Here is a 21,798-nt window from a genome sequence, read left to right as displayed (position 1 = left end):
CTAGCTGAACAGATCCTAACTCTAAAAAACATCATAAATCAGAGTGTTTTACATTTAGTGACAGAGAATGAAACGGAACGAAAAAGGGGCTCCGACAGCTGCGTTCTCCGTCTTTTACGATGAATTAGCTGACGTCTGTTGTGTCTGTAATTTTGTTAGTACTAAATCCTTTCACGGCTATTTGGAGCTGTCATTTAGAGGAGAAGCAGTTCATAAGAGGTTAATCATCGAACGTGTGCATAAATAATATCGTCATCTCTATCAGAAAACCAAATCCCTACCTTTAACCAATCACGTCGAGAAAAACTCAACGATCAGAAATGCGTTAATCATACAAAACATGTTAGTACACAAAACAAAAGACATTTAACTGTCGAGCTATTACTGTGACATATATCAGCACTTAAAATAAATTCAGACTGAAACAATCATATTATTTACCTAAAACACATCAGTATAAAAAATAAAAGTAAAATTCAAGCCTTCCAGATCTTGACAAGTTTTCTCAAATGAACACAAACACTATTTGTAATGTGACATTTACGTAAACATGCCATACATCAAAGAATGTAAATTCGAAACTATAGTTTTATTGGCCATTTCACAAATGGAATGTCAGTTACGATGATACGAATGTAAGGAAAATACAACATTCAGTCCCATAGCAGAAAGAAATCTTCGAGGCGGCCTAAATCGAAACTGAGTCCCTTCAGTTAGCAATCGGCGGCACTGAACGCGCAGCTACCGAGGAGGACGAAAGCGACACGCCATTTAAAGATTATTACTACTTCCTACTACCTCATGTATCCAATAATGGCTTGTAAGTTTTATCTAAGAGGGCCGAAGACGAACGCGTCATTAGAGGGTAGTGTTGGACATGAGAGGCACGTGGTCATCACACCGATATCCTAGCCGTTAAAGACGGCCATCCGTAGTGGAGTAGCTACTTCACACTCAAGCGCTGTTGAACATTTTTCATTCCGTAGCTCAAAGGATTCGCATTTTTTTTTTCCACCAGCAGGAATTCGCAGCAGTGTCCGATTCAAAATTATATCCTGCTTGTAACTGTGGCATACTGACCACTAAGCCACTACCTGAGTGTATCACAACGGAAAACTATCTAGAGTAAAACACCTCAAGTTGATGCACGAACAAAAGTTACATTGTCTCAACGAGGGCTACCTTCCAGCTTCGTAATTGGTTTGAAATACAAGAACTAAGTGTTTGGTGAAGTCCTATGCGTAAAAAAGGCGAGTGTTTTACCTGTTTGAGTCCGTCGGGCAGGTATCACAGTCGCACAAAATGTATTAAATGATGAAACTCGCACCATCCTCTGTAATTATTGTTTACTTTTCACTATTAGCGAATTTTAATCTATTATACCGTTTTCAAACGGTACTTGACGAATAAGAACAAGTCAGAAAGCTGTCCAGTGGTCAACATACGGAGGGGAAAGAGAAAACTTACGACAAGTAGACGTGCAAACAACTGGTGTGAAAAGAAATTTATTCTTGAAGTCCAAATTAACTATAATAAGTATAGATGTACTATCTAATGCGATATATGAAAATTTGTGCCAGAGCGGGACTCGAACCCTGATTTCCCGCTTGTACTGGCAGGAGAAAACAGACACATTTAGCTTCAGACTGGGTGAAGACAATGTGGGCAGGGATCGAATCCGGAGTCCTGGCCACGATGCCATCCCTCCGCCTCACATAGGGCCTCACATAGGACTGGCCTTTATTTCCAGTTTTAGAAAATAAAACTTGATAAATTCAGAAGGAAACAATTCTTTTCGTCTAGGAAGAACGCAATGAGGGAAGGCTCCGTAACAAGGGGATAAAGAAAACAGAACTATCGTATACCTTGACGAGTAAAGATAAAGTGCAACATACTCGCAAATTAAGCACGACAACGTGGAAGCCTCTGACACTGGCGAAAAACACGGCTTTCGGGATCCTTCTGACACCCTACCACGTGTTGGGCGTAGTGGCTGAGGAGCCATACGAGAGAATAAGTTTTCGTCCGAGGGAAAAAATAAAAGTCCGAACACAGAAGAAGTTCAACCGAGAAAGCAGTTTGAGCTGATTTGCTAAGGAGGCCAGTCGACGGATGCAGTGCCCGTGCACTCGTCCTGTGTGGTAATGCGTCAGGTTGCGTGTCGCAAAGACTATTCGGACGAGGAGCAACGCGACTGAGGCGTTCGCTCTACACTCAGATTATGAATGACCCCATATCACGGGAGGATAGGAATACGAATGTGAAATCACACTGTTTTCCGAATATTAATGGCGCGGCAATTTCAGCAGGGTAGAGGATTGATTGTACTCCAATAGGGAAGCAAAGATTTGGTGGTAAGGTGTGTCAGTTACAAAATGTGGGCTCCCAGAAAACTAGTATATTATGAAATTCACGTATGTGTCGCAATTTAGAGCGGATCCGGCCAACACATGCAGGGGAAGTCAGACTGGCCGGTCGCAGACACTTAAATAAGCGATATGTAATGGAATGAGTAACTTGAGTGTATATTAAGACGTTACGCTGTGTAAATAATGTTGAAGCCTTTACTTTGATAACGGGAAGCTCCAATCCTCCAATGAAAAGGGGCCTCGCTACCACTTCACACTGGAGTAAAAAATATGACTTTTCCATAGGATACCACCGAATAATTGCATCAGTTTGCGTGCTATCATAGTGAGAAGCGTCAACTTTTGTGCAACGTAATATACGTTACAGGAAATATAAGAATCTAAGATCCGTTCTCTGTTAAGGAAGCTAAGGAAGCGAGGTTCGTGTCCACGAATTGCCCCTTTAATTCGATTCGTCACCTTTCACTCATTGGGTGCAGCCATTTTCAGCGGGTAGCGATCCACGGCAATCCCTAACGATTTGCAGCGAACAACCACCGTTGGCCATGGAATGACAACTTGATGAAAACTCCGCAGGCCGGAAATGTACATACCATTCCATAGGAATACCGTTGAGTCTCGGCGATTTTTGTGATGGTGAACCAACAATAAGGTGACACAGACCATCTTGAGTAAAGTCACTCAGAAATTCATCATTTAATGCATGAATAACCACGCAGTACAAGGGAGGATTAAATGCCACATGGCAAAGAAGAGAAAAACTGTGTTTTTAGTGCATGGCAAATAACACCAAACACCTGGAAATTTTGGAATTACAGAAGTCTTTATCAGAAAAGGAGTTGTGCCGTATAGGATTAAGTGTAAGATAACAGATCACGTCAACCACGCACACAAAGTAGCACTTGGTGACGGTCATATTTGGAAACTGACTTCAAGGACCAAATGGTAGCAGATACTTGGAGTCTTTCACATAAACTTGAAACAAACAAGTTGAATCTTCCACTGTATTATCAAACGTGAGACGTACCGATGGAACGATGACGACGGACTGGGAAGCATCAGCGCAGTGCTTACTCAGAGCTTTGCTGCCAGCCGATACGACGATGGACGTTACAGCGTACCACCAGCAACCTCGGTTTGAATTACTAGAGCAGCTTGTGAGTAATAGTGTTGTGATTCCATTTACACAGGAGGTAGCGAAGCTGAAAATAACGCAGTTAAACAAGATGAAAGCACCAGAGCGTGATAGAGTTACTGAAGAAGTGTTGCATCATATATGTAACAGCGTTATTAAACAAATGTCTTTTGTCAGGAAGGTTCCCAGAATCTATAAAAATCTCTAATATCATTAAACTAAAAAAAGAGGAAGGCAGAAATGGAAAGGAACCGAAATCTTACACGCAGATTTGTTGGTAAATGTTCTGCCCTAAGTACAGGAAAAGCTTCTGTGCCGCCGCCTGAGGGACCACAGACAGGTAGTAAGTAGGCGGGAGTCCCCTGCAGTACGTGTCAGTAAAGGAAAGTTCAACAAGGATGCGATAAATGATTCACTGAACATTATAAACACCTCAGACATCAACTATGTTATAGGCGTAGTATGTAGCTAGGGCGTTTGATGATGTATGGTAGCCTGTGGTGTTCAAAAGACTGAAACAGAAGGCCTGTCCTGGGTGTCTCTATCAAAGTCTACGAAACAGGCATGAGCAGTTACAGTGTTCCGGGAAAAAATGTGGAAATCATCACCAGAAGACCACAGGGCTCCGTTTGCGGTCCAGAGTTCTGGGCTGTTGGCATGCCTACAGCCTATGGTATATGCCAGTACAAGAGGTAAATTAGAGGAAAACAGCAGGGTAGTTCTTTAAAGACTGAATAGCTGGTGCTTAGAAAACAGACTAACCATAGCAGCACAAGAAAGAATTTCTATGTTACTAAAAGAAACATTATCAAGAACGAGAAACCTGAGAATCAAAATTAATTATCATCTATCAAAGTCTACGAAACAGGCATGAGCAGTTACAGTGTTCCGGGAAAAAATGTGAAAATCATCACCAGAAGACCACAGGGCTCCGTTTGCGGTCCAGAGTTCTGGGCTGTTGGCATGCCTACAGCCTATGGTATATGCCAGTACAAGAGGTAAATTAGAGGAAAACAGCAGGTTAGTTCTTTAAAGACTGAATAGCTGGTGCTTAGAAAACAGACTAACCATAGCAGCACAAGAAATAATTTCTATGTTACTAAAAGAAACATTATCAAGAACGAGAAACCTGAGAATCAAAATTAATTATCATCTTGTGAAAGGAGTATGTAGGTAAAAAGCAAAAGTTTCATGCGCATATAGATCTACATCTATATCTACATCCATACTCCGCACGCCACCTAACGGTGTGTGATGGGGGACACCTCGAGTACCTCTATCGTTTCTCCCTTCTATTTCCAGTCTCTTACTGTTCGTGGAAAGAAAGATTGTCGGCAAGCCTCTGTGTGGGCTCTAATCTCTTTGATTTTATTCTCATGGTTTCATCGCGAGATATACGTAGGAGGGAGTAACGCTTTCACGATTACTAAATGATCCTGTAACGAAGCGCCCTTATCTCCGTTGGATCTTTTCTATCTATTCTATCAACCCTATCTGGTTCGGATCCCACACTGGTGAGCACTATTCAAGCAGTGGGCGAACAAGTGTACTGTAACCTACTTCCTTTGTTTCCGGACTGCATTTCCTTAGGATTCTTCCAATGAATCTCAGTCTGGCATCTGCTTTACCGACAATTAATTTTATATGGTCATTCCATTTTAAATCACTCCTAATGCCTACTCCTAGATAATTTATGGAATTCCAGTTGCTGACCTGATATATTGCACCTAAATGATAAAGGATCTTTCTTTCCTTGTCCTCTCAGCACATTGCACTTGTCTACATTGCGATTCAATTGCCATTCCCTACATCATGCCTCAGTTCGTTGCAGATCCTCCTGCATTTCAGTACAATTTTCCATTGTTACAACCTCTAGGTATACTACAGCGTTATGCGCAAAAAGCCTCAGTGAACTTCCGATGTTATCCACAAGGTCATATATATATATATTGTGAATGAAATTAAATGAAATGTCGTGTGACGAGGGCCTTTTTTATTTCATTTCTTTCGTCACTGTTCCTTGCATTTCTTCGGGGCGGACGTCCCATGATACCCGTTCAAGTTCATCGTTGATCCATTCACTCAGTTTTTTATACTTTTTTATTTTTTGTTACGGTGGATAGCTAACTCCTAGACTATGGATAGTTTCTAATGCAGTAAGCAATGAGGAAGTGTGGCATAAGCAAAGCTCGCTGACTGCTAAAATACCGTCTTATGAACCGCATGCCAACATGGCTGAGAGACAAGGAAGAAGACGCCATACTTCATGACAACGGGGAGCTCTGTAGTAGAACAGCCACCTACAAAAACCTTCCGGAGGCTGTGAGGAGATGAGCCTCGGGCGGACCAGGAAGGATTTCCTGAGACGCTGACATCCATCTCCCAATCTCCTCACCTTGAGCGGCACAGGGGCATAGCAGCTGGGAATCTTGAGTTGTGCCTCAAAGCATCACCGGATAGCTGTGTGTAGTAGACCAGAAGCATATGCATTTTTTATTCCGGATGAACATATGTGTGTGCGCCAGATGGCCAAATGCTACTATGTAAACTTTTTCATGTTCTAAAAATGATTAATTTTTTTTAATTTTTACGTAGAAAATTTACGCAGATTTTTTCCCCTTAACCACCGTAATGCTTAGTTATACCAACCTCTTTTGAAATTATGCTAAAATTTTATGTGCTATATTCGTGTGGAACATTTGGTCTGTTCTAGTCTCTAGATGACAAAAAGAAAGAAAGTAGCAAATAAATAAACAAATAGACCGGCTACGAACACAGGCTCCTCATCTGGTCTGATTAAATTAGTTATGATCAGATGATGGTTATCACAACCGAAACTTGTCACCACGAATACAACAGGAAGGATGAATGGAACAGAAAAAAGAAAAGGCAGCCCATCAACCGACCTAATCAGTGGAATCGGTTGCCAGTAGCGCTCTTGAAGAATCGCTTCACAAAGATCATGCCACTTTGATGCAAAGCTGTTTTGTTCTTGTGCAGGAGTTTTTCAGGTTTTGCCATTTTTAAACGTGTCTTGAAAACACTTACAGTTACAGTTTTTGACGTTATTGAATGCCAAATTGGTTGTAATAGGTCTTTACCTCGCTCTGTAATGCCCTCATCTTCCTGTACAAAAAAATATGCGGTCTTCTTCATTTAGTTTAATGTGTGGAGTCTAGTGACGTACAGTTTCCCAAATCACCTGATACCTGCTTTTTGTGGAGTTACACTCGATTTAAGTTAATTAAAATAAACACATGTGCAACTTACTTTGAGGAATCTGCTGATGATGCGAAGGTCCGGAATTATGTGAGACGCTCCTCAAAGAAGACACTGTAACACACACAGCAAAAATTATGTCAACTTTTAAGGTACAACTGTGCATTTACTAAAATCTGAACATTGAATCAGGCAGTAGAATCATCATACCTTTTCCACACGATGTAATTTCGGCAGGCAAGTGAATAACCTAGCAGTACATTAAACACAGTGGTCAGTTTACAAACGTGATAGAACCTTAGTGTTTTAGTTAACCGTAGGGTTTTAGCTAAACGTCCCAGAAGAAGTCATCAGCGATATTTTCAGTCTTCTGACTGGTTTGATGTGACCCGCCACCAAATGCTCCCCTGCGTCAAGTTCTTCATCTCAGATTAGCTCTTACATCCGACGTCCTCAATTATTTCTTCGAAATACCACAATAAAAGTATTCCCCTGTATATTTTACCCTCTACATTTCCCTCTGGTACCATGGAAGCTATTCTCTGATGTCTTCAAGCATATCCTGTCATCCTCTCCTTCTTATTGCTTCTTCTTGTCGGTGTTTTCCAAGTGTTCCTTTCTTGTCTATTCTCTTTATACGCGACAGAGTAGCGCTTAAAGCTGCAACAAACCATTGAATACCATAACAACAACTACATCTGTTATTCACGTTAACAGGTCTTATATTTTGTAACGCCTTCAGCATAACGTAACTTTTATTAGGTGAATCTTCAACGACTATCAAATTCATACCGAATTTAAGTAAATCTGACCGTTCACATTGACTGAAGACACTTAAGGGTGAAAAATACCAAGTTTCTGACATCATTATTAGCATACAAATAATACTCTCTTTCATAATTCACTGTACATCCCCAACTTCAGAAGTACACATCCATGTTTTCCAATGTAAACTGCCGCCTTCCATCAGCTGGCACTTCGGGCTTTGCTTATTTCATCGAATACTGAGAAGAATTTCTTTTTTCTTTCAACAGGGCTGCACACACTAACTACAAGCATTTAATTTTCATGATAACTTGCCGTTCCCCCTATGAACCATGGACCTTGCCGTTGGTGAGGAGGCTTGCGTGCCTCAGCGATACAGATAGCCGTACCGTAGGTGCAACCACAACGGAGGGGTATCTGTTGAGAGGCCAGACAAACGTGTGGTTCCTGAAGAGGGGCAGCAGCCTTTTCAGTAGTTGCAAGGGCAACAGTCTGGATAATTGACTGATCTGGCTTTGTAACAATAACCAAAACGGCTTTGCTGTGCTCGTACTGCGAACGGCTGAAAGCAAGAGGAAACTACGGCCGTAATTTTTCCCGAGGGCATGCTGCTTTACTGTATGATTAAATGATGATGGCGTCCTCTTGGGTAAAATATTCTGGAGGTAAAATAGTCCCCCATTCGGAACTCCGGGCGGGGACTACTCAAGAGGATGTCGTTATCAGGAGGAAGAAAATTGGCGTTCTACGGATCGGAGCATGGAATGTCAGATTCCTTAATCGGGCAGGTAGGTTAGAAAATTTAAAAATGGAAATGGATTGGTTAAACTTAGATATAGTGGGAATTAGTGAAGTTCGGTGGCAGGAGGAACAAGACTTTTGGTCAGGTGACTACAGGGTTATAAACACAAAATCAAATAGGGGTAATGCAGGAGTCGGTTTAATAATGAATAGGAAAATAGGAATGCGGGTAAGCTACTACAAACAGCATAGTGAACGCATTATTGTGGCCAAGATAGATACGAAGCCCACACCTTCTACAGTAGTACAAGTTTATATGACAACTAGCTCTGCAGATGATGAAGAAATTGAAGAAGTGTATGATGAAATAAAAGAAATTATTCAGAAAGTGAAGGGAGACGAAAATTTAATAGACATGGGTGACTGGAATTCGAGTGTAGGAAAAGGGAGAGAAGGAAACATAGTAGGTGAATATGGATTGGGGCTAAGAAATGAAACAGGATGCCGCCTGGTAGAATTTTGCACAGAGCACAACTTAATCATAGCTAACACTTGGTTTAAGAATCATGAAAGAAGGTTGTATACGTGAAAGAACCCTGGAGATACTAAAAGGTATCAGATAGATTATATAATGGTAAGGCAGAGATTTAGGAACCAGGTTTTAAATTGTAAGACATTTCCAGGGGCAGATGTGGACTCTGACCACAATCTATTGGTTATGACCTGTAGATTAAAACTGAAGAAACTGCAAAAATGTGGGAAATTAAGGAGATGGGACCTGGATAAACTGAAAGAACCAGAGTTTGTACATAGTTTCAGGGAGAGCATAAGGGAACAATTGACAGGAATGGGGGAAAGAAATACAGTAGAAGAAGAATGGGTAGCTTTGAGGGATGAAGTAGTGAAGGCAGCAGAGGATAAAGTAGGTAAAAAGACGAGGGCTATTAGAAATCCTTGGGTAACAGAAGATATATTGAATTTAACTGATGAAAGGAGAAAATATAAAAATGCAGTAAATGAAGCAGGCAAAAAGAAATACAAACGTCTCAAAAATGAGATCGACAGGAAGTGCAAAATGGCTAAGCAGGCATGGCTAGAGGAAAAATGTAAGGATGTAGAGGCTTATCTCACGAGCGGTAAGATAGATACTGTCTACAGGAAAATTAAAGAGACCTTTGTAGATAAGAGAACCACTTGTATGAACATCAAGAGCTCAGATGGAAACCCAGATCTAAGCAAAGAAGGGAAAGGAGAAAGGTAGAAGGAATATATAGAGGGTCTATACAAGGGCGATGCACTCGAGGACAATTTTATGGAAATGGAAGAGGATGTAGATGAAGATGAAATGGGAGACATGATATTGCGTGAAGAGTTTGACAGAGCCCTGAAAGACCTGAGTCGAAACAAGGTCCCCGGAGTAGACAACATTCCATTGGAACTACTGACGGCCTTGGGAGAGCCAGTCCTCACAAAACTCTACCATCTGGTGAGCAAGATGTTTGAAACAGGCGAAATACCCTCAGACTTCAAGAAGAATATAATAATTCCAATCCCAAAGAAAGCAGGTGTTGACAGATATGAAAATTACCGAACAATCAGTTTAATAAGCCACAGCTGCAAAATACTAACACGATTTCTTTACAGACGAATGGAAAAGCTAGTAGAAGCCGACCTCGGGGAAGGTCAGTTTGGATTCCGTAGAAACACTGGAGCGCTAGAGGCAATACTAACCTTACGACTTACCTTAGATGAAAGATTAAGAAAAGGCAAACCTACGTTTCTAGCATTTGTAGACTTAGAGAAAGCTTTTGACAATGTTGACTGGAATACTCTTTTTCAAATTCTAAAGGTGGCAGGGGTAAAATACAGGGAGCGAAAGGCTATTTTCAATTTGTACAGAAACCAGATGGCAGTTATAAGAGTCGGGGGACATGAAGGGGAAGCCGTGGTCGAGAAGGGAGTAAGACAGGGTTGTAGCCTCTCCCCGATGTTATTCAATGTGTATATTGAGCAAGCAGTAAAGGAAACAAAAGAAAAATTTGGAGTAGGTATTAAAATCCACGGAGAAGAAATAAAAACTTTGAGGTTCGCCGATGACATTGTAATTCTGTCAGAGACATCAAAGGACTTGGAAGAAAAGTTGAATGGAATGGACAGTGTCTTGAAAGGAGGATATAAAATGAACTTCAACAAAATCAAAACGAGTATAATGGAATGTAGTCGAATTAAGTCGGGTGATGCTGAGGGAATTAGATTAGGAAATGAAACACTTGAAGTAGTAAAGGAGTTTTGCTATTTGGGGAGCAAAATAACTGATGATGGACGGAGGATATAAAATGTAGACTGGCAATGGCAAGGAAAGCGTTTCTGAAGAAGAGAAATTTGTTAACATCGAGTATAGATTTAAGTGTCAGGAAGTTATTTCTGAAAGTATTTGTATGGAGTGTAGCCATGTAAGGAAGTGTAACATGGACGATAAATAGTTTGGTCAAGAAGAGAATAGAAGCTTTCGAAATGTGGTGCTACAGAAGAATGCTGAAGTTTAGATGGGTAGATCACATAACTAATGAGGAAGTATTAAATAGGATTGGGGAGAAGAGAAGTTTGTGGCACAACTTGACTAGAAGAAGGGATCGGTTGGTAGGACATGTTCTGAGGCATCAAGGGATCACCAATTTGGTATTGGAGGGCAGCGTGAAGGGTAAAAATCGTATAGGGAGACCAAGAGATGAATACACTAAGCAGATTCAGAAGGATGTAGGTTGCAGTAGGTACTGGGAGATGAAGAAGCTTGCACAGGATAGAGTAGCATGGAGAACTGCATCAAACCAGTCTCAGGACTGAAGGCCGCAACAACAACAAACTTGCATTAGCTTCCACACTGTACACCATGTGATCAAAAGTATACAGACACCTGGCTGAAAATGAGTTACAAGTTCGTGGCACCCTCCATCCCGTTATGCTGGAATTCAGTATGGTGTTGGCCCACCGTTACCCTTGATGAGACCTTCCACTATTCCAGGCATACGCTCAATCAGGTGCTGGAAGGTTTCTTGGGGAATGGCAGCTCTTTCTTGACGGAGTCCTGCACTGAGGAGAGGTATCGATGTCGGTCGGTGAGGCCTGGCACGAAGTCGGCCTTCCAAAACATCCCAAAGGTGTTCTATAGGGTTCAGGTCAGGACACTGTGCAAGCCATTCCACTACAGGGATGTCATTGTCGTGTAATCACTCCGCCACAGGCTATGCATTTGGACAGGTGCTCGATCGTGTTGAAAGATGCAATGGCCATCCCTGAATTAGTCTTCAACAGTGGAAAGCAAGAAGGGGCTTAAAACAACAATGTAGGCCTTTGCTGTGATAGTGCCACGAAAAACAACAAGGGGTGCACGACCCCTCCACGAAAAAGACGACCATACCATAACAATACCGCTTCCGAATTTTGCTGTTGGCGCTACACACGCTGGCACATGACGTCCACCGGGCATTCGCCATACCCACACCCTGCCAAGAACAGGAGCATGTGAGTTTCTTCTTCCTTCTACACAGACCACACAGGAAGAAATTTTGCAACCAGCTACAAAGAACATATTGATGCCCTTCGACTCAAAAACTTAAGTAAGTCCAGTTTTGCATCACATGTTGCTCATCATGAAAACACTGTTGATGATATCAATAACAGTCTTTCTGTGCCCTGAGAAAGGACTACAGATGGACCTGTTTCAACAATTAGAAATTTTCATCCACAAATTAAAATCACCCCAAAAAATTCTGGATGAACAGACTGAGTCAATGCAAAACCTTTTCTTCCAGAATTTCCAGGGTTTCTTGGCAACAAAAAACCACAAAAATGGCAATAATTCATCTTCCTGCATAAATCTTGTTCTCCTTGGTGTGCAACGACTATGATATTCCGTAACTTACAAGAAGTTTTTAATTATGTATTAAATATTCACCTCTAGCTATTTAGCTTTTGTATGCAGTTAGCAACATTTACTGAAATGTAAAATCCATACTCGTTATATTAGTATCGTAATAAAATGCACCTCTTACCAAAGACTATTATGTATTAAAGAGCAGTATCTGTCACATCCATATTCTTTGTAAAAGCATCCAATGTTTACATCATGTGAGCCAATGTGAAACCAAGAGTAGCTCCATACTGTGTTTATTTGTGTACGAAGCTTAATAATGCATGTTATAAGAGCGATCTGATGCGAATAGGACAGGCAGTGGACTGTAATTACGTAAAACATAAAAACTTTCTGATTCGTAAATGTTTCCTCACCGTCATTTCCGCCAGCAGCACCAGCATTGCATCTAGCTACACTTGGTCCACAAGATAATCTTTCTGTAACACCTCCATCTGAAGGTGAGCCTGCAGTGGCCCGAAAACATGTTCATAGCTGAATAAATCGTAAAATAGCGACTGGTTGCATATTTATTACCAGATAAACACCAAAATAAATTAATTGTGGTCAGATGGTTGTTGTCATAATTGAGACCGGTCACCACCAATAAAAAATCAAAATCGTTGAAGTTCCAACATGTTACTAAAATTTCTTTGTCCTTTTCTCTTACGTCCCAATCTTATTTTGACTTCCCACCGCCATTCCCTGATCATCTATCTTGAACAGTCACGAGCGTTCATCCTCACAAAGAAAACACATTTTATTGGTTGAAAAATGGAGACAATAATACCTGTGTCCACCTATTGCTGAAGCATATGCATCCAATGGAATTCATTTGAAACATAAATCATATGCAAAATATATCAACGGTCTTCCGTTGACAACTTCGAAGGGAGTGAGACGAAACGCCATAAAAGAAATTCACGTAAAAGACTGCACGAAAGCGTGTGCATAGGACACTGGCCCCATGATGCGTTAAGTGAGTGGGAATGTGTAACAAAAGTTGGACTTGAAAACAGTGATGAGGAGGGTAAGCAGGACAGGGGCGATGTCTGATCGGAAGACTTTGCATTTATTACAGAATTTACGACTGTACACGGTACTCAGTAATAAGTAATACATGTCTTCCTACAGCTCTAAAGTAAGGGGGAAGGTGAAAGGGGGCCAGAGGGGGGGGGGGGGGGGCGAGGAACCGGTTGGTTAAAACTGATACCGATATTTTAATTCTGAATAACCGATATTTTTCGGTTTTTGTTTCTTCTACGTTAGAGCAGCAGGGTTTTTAATTTTTTACTGATAACCGAGCAAACAAAAACGAAATATTGATCAGTCATAGAAGCAGTGGTAAAATTGGTAAAATATTTCGTCTTTTTAAGAATAAACATAATTAAGACTTTTATCCATTGTGGATAAACATAATTTTTATTCATAAAACTTCCATTTGTTTTAAATATTGCGTTGTCATAGAAAATGGAAAAAGCGATCAGTGCTTTTTGACTAACAATTCCGGCAGAAACGAGCAACAAACACATGACATCTTGTACAGCATTACTGAGGCACTGAAGTCCTTGTTGCCATGTTCCGTGGCATAAGGTACGCGTGCATGTGCAGTGTGCAAGACTTGCCCCCACCTCGTCTGTACAGTAGCTTCTCGCACATAACAGAATGCAAATAGAAAGTAGCTGATCTGTTGCCTGTGTCTACATAACACGCCTTTATATCCTTGTAAATGTTGAAAACGGACAAATTAACACGAAAAACAGAGTTCTTCATCCTCATTCTTCACCATTTAGCACTGACTATCCGCAATGCCCAAACAGTGGTATGATCTCCGATTACGACAAGATTTTCGAGCAGAGTTTCAAAAAATTAGAAATCAGTATCAGAATAGTGGTGACTCCTTGTAGTATTCAACCATGTACCACTTTTCAAGAAAAGCAGTGACCAGTGGACAGACTAAGTTTTCTTTTATTTGCCTATTTAACTTAATATTTTGTCCTATTTATTTTCAAACTGAGTGAGTCAATTTTTTTTCAATGTTTGAACGATTTCTACGTTACCACAGGAAGTAATATGAACAAAAACTGGAAATTGGATATTTCAGAAACTGGTTATTTTGAGCGGTTAAAAAGACATGGAAAAAATGACATAACCGAAAACCGTTTGATCCAGCGATAACCACCTACTGTGTTTGAAGCGTATGGTGCCTGCACTTTTATTTACTCAGTGTAATAATGTATTGATACGGGCTATACCTGCAGTCCAAACTCTCGCATTAGTCCAAAAACATTAATAGCAGCGTCTCCACTGCTGTACAGTACAGTCGTATCACAAAAATAGCACGGCGATTTAACAATACAGGATAAGGGGTGAAAGCACGCTTTTTTCGAGAACGGGAGCGTGTACCTGAGGAAGTAGTAAAATGTAATAATCAGAACTAATGTAATATATTCACAAACGCTATAATGATTTTATTTCACAAACAATGGCAAAATGGCACTTACAGAAGAGGGGGAAGAGGCTTCTTACACTATTCATGCAGTCCTTCATCAATTTTTATATCTAGATTTCTGTGAATATACATCATAACCATTCCGTTTAATCAGTTAACTCCCCCTGTGCTGCTTAAGTCTACAAATACTGTAATGCTGAGAACGAACGCTCAGGTGTCGCTGTAGTTATTGGTATTGTGCAGATACATTTCAAGGTCTTATGGGTCTAGGGAAAAATAATTTCATTTTACCTATTTAAAGTTATAATAAAATAAAATAAGTGAATATCTTCTTGGTTAAGAGAATTTCTTCTCTAAACCTTTGTTTCTCTGATGGAAGTCTCAGGTGATGCATCAACATCAGTAGGCCACTGATCTACTAGAGCGTCAACAGCAGTTCGTAAGTTTTTCCGGTAACAATGTTTGTAAGTTTTTTTGGATCCTCTTCCGGTTTAAAAACTTGTCTTTGAGCTAGCTAATCAAGTAGTCTATGGAAAGATGAAAAACTGATAGCCTAAAGTACTCTCCAAGGCTCTCTGCCTCGAAGTTACGACGCTGTATTTGTCTCTCCGTGGTTCTTGGAATTTCCTGCTAATTCCAGTAAGTTGAGACACAATTTCAGCTTCCTTAGACACTGGATGGAAATTTGCTCGAAAAATTGTCCACTTCCTTTTCTTGATTCACGCACATACCAATCATTGACAGTGTTTACTGGGCGCTGATGACCACGCTGTTTAGCGCCCGTAAACCTCAAACACACACACACACACACACACACAATGTTTACTCGCGTTTTCTATTGCTCATTTGTCCATATTTCGTCTTTCTATGTTGCTGTGGACTTTTTATTCAGAAGCACGCGAACTTTGAATGCTTTCCCTTTGTTATCAATCTGAATGCGCGCGAGCGCCTCTGTGTGTATGTGTGTGTGTGTGTGTGTGTGTGTTTTATTTTGTACTTGTCGATAGTTCTTTTAGAGTGTTGAATCGTGTTTTGTTACATAGTATTGTTTGGTCATTGATGAATTCCAGAATGAGATTTTCACTCTGCAGCGGAGTGTGCGCTGATATGAAACTTCCCGGCAGATTAAAACTGTGTGCCCGACCGAGACTCGAACTCGGGACCTTTGCCTTTCGCGGGCAAGTGCTCTACCAACTGAGCTACCGAAGCACGACTCACGCCCGGTACTCACAGCTTTACTTCTGCCAGTATCCGTCTCCTACCTTCCAAACTTTGCAGAAGCTCTCCTGCGAACCTTGCAGAACTAGCACTCCTGAAAGAAAGGATATTGCGGAGACATGGCTTAGCCACAGCCTGGGGGATGTTTCCAGAATGAGATTTTCACTCTGCAGCGGAGTGTGCGCTGATATGAAACTTCCTGGCAGATTAAAACTGTGTGCCCGACCGAGACTCGAACTCGGGACCTTTGCCTTTCGCGGGCAAGTGCTCTACCAACTGAGCTACCGAAGCACGACTCACGCCCGGTACTCACAGCTTTACTTCTGCCAGTATCCGTCTCCTACCTTCCAAACTTTGCAGAAGCTCTCCTGCGAACCTTGCAGAACTAGCACTCCTGAAAGAAAGGATATTGCGGAGACATGGCTTAGCCACAGCCTGGGGGATGTTTCCAGAATGAGATTTTCACTCTGCAGCGGAGTGTGCGCTGATATGAAACTTCCTGGCAGATTAAAACTGTGTGCCCGACCGAGACTCGAACTCGGGACCTTTGCCTTTCGCGGGCAAGTGCTCTACCAACTGAGCTACCGAAGCACGACTCACGCCCGGTACTCACAGCTTTACTTCTGCCAGTATCCGTCTCCTACCTTCCAAACTTTGCAGAAGCTCTCCTGCGAACCTTGCAGAACTAGCACTCCTGAAAGAAAGGATATTGCGGAGACATGGCTTAGCCACAGCCTGGGGGATGTTTCCAGAATGAGATTTTCACTCTGCAGCGGAGTGTGCGCTGATATGAAACTTCCTGTCAGATTAAAACTGTGTGCCCGACCGAGACTCGAACTCGGGACCTTTGCCTTTCGCGGGCAAGTGCTCTACCAACTGAGCTACCGAAGCACGACTCACGCCCGGTACTCACAGCTTTACTTCTGCCAGTATCCGTCTCCTACCTTCCAAACTTTGCAGAAGCTCTCCTGCGAACCTTGCAGAACTAGCACTCCTGAAAGAAAGGATATTGCGGAGACATGGCTTAGCCACAGCCTGGGGGATGTTTCCAGAATGAGATTTTCACTCTGCAGCGGAGTGTGCGCTGATATGAAACTTCCTGGCAGATTAAAACTGTGTGCCCGACCGAGACTCGAACTCGGGACCTTTGCCTTTCGCGGGCAAGTGCTCTACCAACTGAGCTACCGAAGCACGACTCACGCCCGGTACTCACAGCTTTACTTCTGCCAGTATCCGTCTCCTACCTTCCAAACTTTGCAGAAGCTCTCCTGCGAACCTTGCAGAACTAGCACTCCTGAAAGAAAGGATATTGCGGAGACATGGCTTAGCCACAGCCTGGGGGATGTTTCCAGAATGAGATTTTCACTCTGCAGCGGAGTGTGCGCTGATATGAAACTTCCTGGCAGATTAAAACTGTGTGCCCGACCGAGACTCGAACTCGGGACCTTTGCCTTTCGCGGGCAAGTGCTCTACCAACTGAGCTACCGAAGCACGACTCACGCCCGGTACTCACAGCTTTAATTCTGCCAGTATCCGTCTCCTACCTTCCAAACTTTGCAGAAGCTCTCCTGCGAACCTTGCAGAACTAGCACTCCTGAAAGAAAGGATATTGCGGAGAAATGGCTTAGCCACAGCCTGGGGGATGTTTCCAGAATGAGATTTTCACTCTGCAGCGGAGTGTGCGCTGATATGAAACTTCCTGGCAGATTAAAACTGTGTGCCCGACCGAGACTCGAACTCGGGACCTTTGCCTTTCGCGGGCAAGTGCTCTACCAACTGAGCTACCGAAGCACGACTCACGCCCGGTACTCACAGCTTTACTTCTGCCAGTATCCGTCTCCTACCTTCCAAACTTTGCAGAAGCTCTCCTGCGAACCTTGCAGAACTAGCACTCCTGAAAGAAAGGATATTGCGGAGACATGGCTTAGCCACAGCCTGGGGGATGTTTCCAGAATGAGATTTTCACTCTGCAGCGGAGTGTGCGCTGATATGAAACTTCCTGGCAGATTAAAACTGTGTGCCCGACCGAGACTCGAACTCGGGACCTTTGCCTTTCGCGGGCAAGTGCTCTACCAACTGAGCTACCGAAGCACGACTCACGCCCGGTACTCACAGCTTTACTTCTGCCAGTATCCGTCTCCTACCTTCCAAACTTTGCAGAAGCTCTCCTGCGAACCTTGCAGAACTAGCACTCCTGAAAGAAAGGATATTGCGGAGACATGGCTTAGCCACAGCCCGCTGCAGAGTGAAAATCTCATTCTGGAAACATCCCCCAGGCTGTGGCTAAGCCATGTCTCCGCAATATCCTTTCTTTCAGGAGTACTAGTTCTGCAAGGTTCGCAGGAGAGCTTCTGCAAAGTTTGGAAGGTAGGAGACGGATACTGGCATAAGTAAAGCTGTGAGTACCGGCCGTGAGTCGTGCTTCGGTAGCTCAGTTGGTAGAGCACTTGCCCGCGAAAGGCAAAGGTCCCGAGTTCGAGTCTCGGTCGGGCACACAGTTTTAATCTGCCAGGAAGTTTCATATCAGCGCACACTCCGCTGCAGAGTGAAAATCTCATTCTGGAAACATCCCCCAGGCTATGGCTAAGCCATGTCTCCGCAATATCCTTTCTTTCAGGAGTGCTAGTTCTGCAAGGTTCGCAGGAGAGCTTCTGCAAAGTTTGGAAGGTTGGAGACGGATACTGGCAGAAGTAAAGCTGTGAGTACCGGGCGTGAGTCGTGCTTCGGTAGCTCAGTTGGTAGAGCACTTGCCCGCGAAAGGCAAAGGTCCCGAGTTCGAGTCTCGGTCGGGCACACAGTTTTAATCTGCCAGGAAGTTTCATATCAGCGCACACTCCGCTGCAGAGTGAAAATCTCATTCTGGAAACATCCCCCAGGCTGTGGCTAAGCCATGTCTCCGCAATATCCTTTCTTTCAGGAGTGCTAGTTCTGCAAGGTTCGCAGGAGAGCTTCTGCAAAGTTTGGAAGGTAGGAGACGGATACTGGCAGAAGTAAAGCTGTGAGTACCGGGCGTGAGTCGTGCTTCGGTAGCTCAGTTGGTAGAGCACTTGCCCGCGAAAGGCAAAGGTCCCGAGTTCGAGTCTCGGTCGGGCACACAGTTTTAATCTGCCAGGAAGTTTCATATCAGCGCACACTCCGCTGCAGAGTGAAAATCTCATTCTGGAAACATTCCCCAGGCTGTGGCTAAGCCATGTCTCCGCAATATCCTTTCTTTCAGGAGTGCTAGTTCTGCAAGGTTCGCAGGAGAGCTTCTGCAAAGTTTGGAAGGTAGGAGACGGATACTGGCAGAAGTAAAGCTGTGAGTACCGGGCGTGAGTCGTGCTTCGGTAGCTCAGTTGGTAGAGCACTTGCCCGCGAAAGGCAAAGGTCCCGAGTTCGAGTCTCGGTCGGGCACACAGTTTTAATCTGCCAGGAAGTTTCATATCAGCGCACACTCCGCTGCAGAGTGAAAATCTCATTCTGGAAACATCCCCCAGGCTGTGGCTAAGCCATGTCTCCGCAATATCCTTTCTTTCAGGAGTGCTAGTTCTGCAAGGTTCGCAGGAGAGCTTCTGCAAAGTTTGGAAGGTAGGAGACGGATACTGGCAGAAGTAAAGCTGTGAGTACCGGGCGTGAGTCGTGCTTCGGTAGCTCAGTTGGTAGAGCACTTGCCCGCGAAAGGCAAAGGTCCCGTGTTCGAGTCTCGGTCGGGCACACAGTTTTAATCTGCCAGGAAGTTTCATATCAGCGCACACTCCGCTGCAGAGTGAAAATCTCATTCTGGAAACATCCCCCAGGCTGTGGCTAAGCCATGTCTCCGCCATATCCTTTCTTTCAGGAGTGCTAGTTCTGCAAGGTTCGCAGGAGAGCTTCTGCAAAGTTTGGAAGATAGGAGACGGATACTGGCAGAAGTAAAGCTGTGAGTACCGGGCGTGAGTCGTGCTTCGGTAGCTCAGTTGGTAGAGCACTTGCCCGCGAAAGGCAAAGGTCCCGAGTTCGAGTCTCGGTCGGGCACACAGTTTTAATCTGCCAGGAAGTTTCATATCAGCGCACACTCCGCTGCAGAGTGAAAATCTCATTCTGGAAACATCCCCCAGGCTGTGGCTAAGCCATGTCTCCGCAATATCCTTTCTTTCAGGAGTGCTAGTTCTGCAAGGTTCGCAGGAGAGCTTCTGCAAAGTTTGGAAGGTAGGAGACGGATACTGGCAGAAGTAAAGCTGTGAGTACCGGGCGTGAGTCGTGCTTCGGTAGCTCAGTTGGTAGAGCACTTGCCCGCGAAAGGCAAAGGTCCCGAGTTCGAGTCTCGGTCAGGCACACAGTTTTAATCTGCCAGGAAGTTTCATATCAGCGCACACTCCGCTGCAGAGTGAAAATCTCATTCTGGAAACATCCCCCAGGCTGTGGCTAAGCCATGTCTCCGCAATATCCTTTCTTTCAGGAGTGCTAGTTCTGCAAGGTTCGCAGGAGAGCTTCTGCAAAGTTTGGAAGGTAGGAGACGGATACTGGCAGAAGTAAAGCTGTGAGTACCGGGCGTGAGTCGTGCTTCGGTAGCTCAGTTGGTAGAGCACTTGCCCGCGAAAGGCAAAGGTCCCGAGTTCGAGTCTCGGTCGGGCACACAGTTTTAATCTGCCAGGAAGTTTCATATCAGCGCACACTCCGCTGCAGAGTGAAAATCTCATTCTGGAAACATCCCCCAGGCTGTGGCTAAGCCATGTCTCCGCAATATCCTTTCTTTCAGGAGTGCTAGTTCTGCAAGGTTCGCAGGAGAGCTTCTGCAAAGTTTGGAAGGTAGGAGACGGATACTGGCAGAAGTAAAGCTGTGAGTACCGGGCGTGAGTCGTGCTTCGGTAGCTCAGTTGGTAGAGCACTTGCCCGCGAAAGGCAAAGGTCCCGAGTTCGAGTCTCGGTCGGGCACACAGTTTTAATCTGCCAGGAAGTTTCATATCAGCGCACACTCCGCTGCAGAGTGAAAATCTCGTTCTGGAAACATCCCCCAGGCTGTGGCTAAGCCATGTCTCCGCAATATCCTTTCTTTCAGGAGTGCTAGTTCTGCAAGGTTCGCAGGAGAGCTTCTGCAAAGTTTGGAAGGTAGGAGACGGATACTGGCAGAAGTAAAGCTGTGAGTACCGGGCGTGAGTCGTGCTTCGGTAGCTCAGTTGGTAGAGCACTTGCCCGCGAAAGGCAAAGGTCCCGAGTTCGAGTCTCGGTCGGGCACAAAGTTTTAATCTGCCAGGAAGTTTCATATCAGCGCACACTCCGCTGCAGAGTGAAAATCTCATTCTGGAAACATCCCCCAGGCTATGGCTAAGCCATGTCTCCGCAATATCCTTTCTTTCAGGAGTGCTAGTTCTGCAAGGTTCGCAGGAGAGCTTCTGCAAAGTTTGGAAGGTTGGAGACGGATACTGGCAGAAGTAAAGCTGTGAGTACCGGGCATGAGTCGTGCTTCGGTAGCTCAGTTGGTAGAGCACTTGCCCGCGAAAGGCAAAGGTCCCGAGTTCGAGTCTCGGTCGGGCACACAGTTTTAATCTGCCAGGAAGTTTCATATCAGCGCACACTCCGCTGCAGAGTGAAAATCTCATTCTGGAAACATCCCCCAGGCTGTGGCTAAGCCATGTCTCCGCAATATCCTTTCTTTCAGGAGTGCTAGTTCTGCGAGGTTCGCAGGAGAGCTTCTGCAAAGTTTGGAAGGTAGGAGACGGATACTGGCAGAAGTAAAGCTGTGAGTACCGGGCGTGAGTCGTGCTTCGGTAGCTCAGTTGGTAGAGCACTTGCCCGCGAAAGGCAAAGGTCCCGAGTTCGAGTCTCGGTCGGGCACACAGTTTTAATCTGCCAGGAAGTTTCATATCAGCGCACACTCCGCTGCAGAGTGAAAATCTCATTCTGGAAACATCCCCCAGGCTGTGGCTAAGCCATGTCTCCGCAATATCCTTTCTTTCAGGAGTGCTAGTTCTGCAAGGTTCGCAGGAGAGCTTCTGCAAAGTTTGGAAGGTAGGAGACGGATACTGGCAGA

General features: G+C 43.9%; 1 protein-coding gene across 1 annotated transcript in view; it reads right to left on the bottom strand.

The window, feature by feature from the left end:
• Window positions 1-21,798, bottom strand: part of LOC126354677 (inter-alpha-trypsin inhibitor heavy chain H4-like) — a 142,760-nt gene that overhangs the window by 12,572 nt on the left and 108,390 nt on the right. The window contains exon 14 of the mRNA XM_050004482.1: window positions 6,775-6,837. Within this exon, the coding sequence (XP_049860439.1) occupies window positions 6,775-6,837 (63 nt within the window). The remainder of the gene's footprint in view (window positions 1-6,774; window positions 6,838-21,798) is intronic.

Source organism: Schistocerca gregaria, chromosome 1 (assembly GCF_023897955.1).
Source record: "Schistocerca gregaria isolate iqSchGreg1 chromosome 1, iqSchGreg1.2, whole genome shotgun sequence".
Lineage (NCBI taxonomy): Eukaryota > Metazoa > Arthropoda > Insecta > Orthoptera > Acrididae > Schistocerca > Schistocerca gregaria.
The sequence above is the reverse complement of the archived record's forward strand: the minus strand, read 5'-3'. Positions and strand labels throughout refer to the sequence as shown.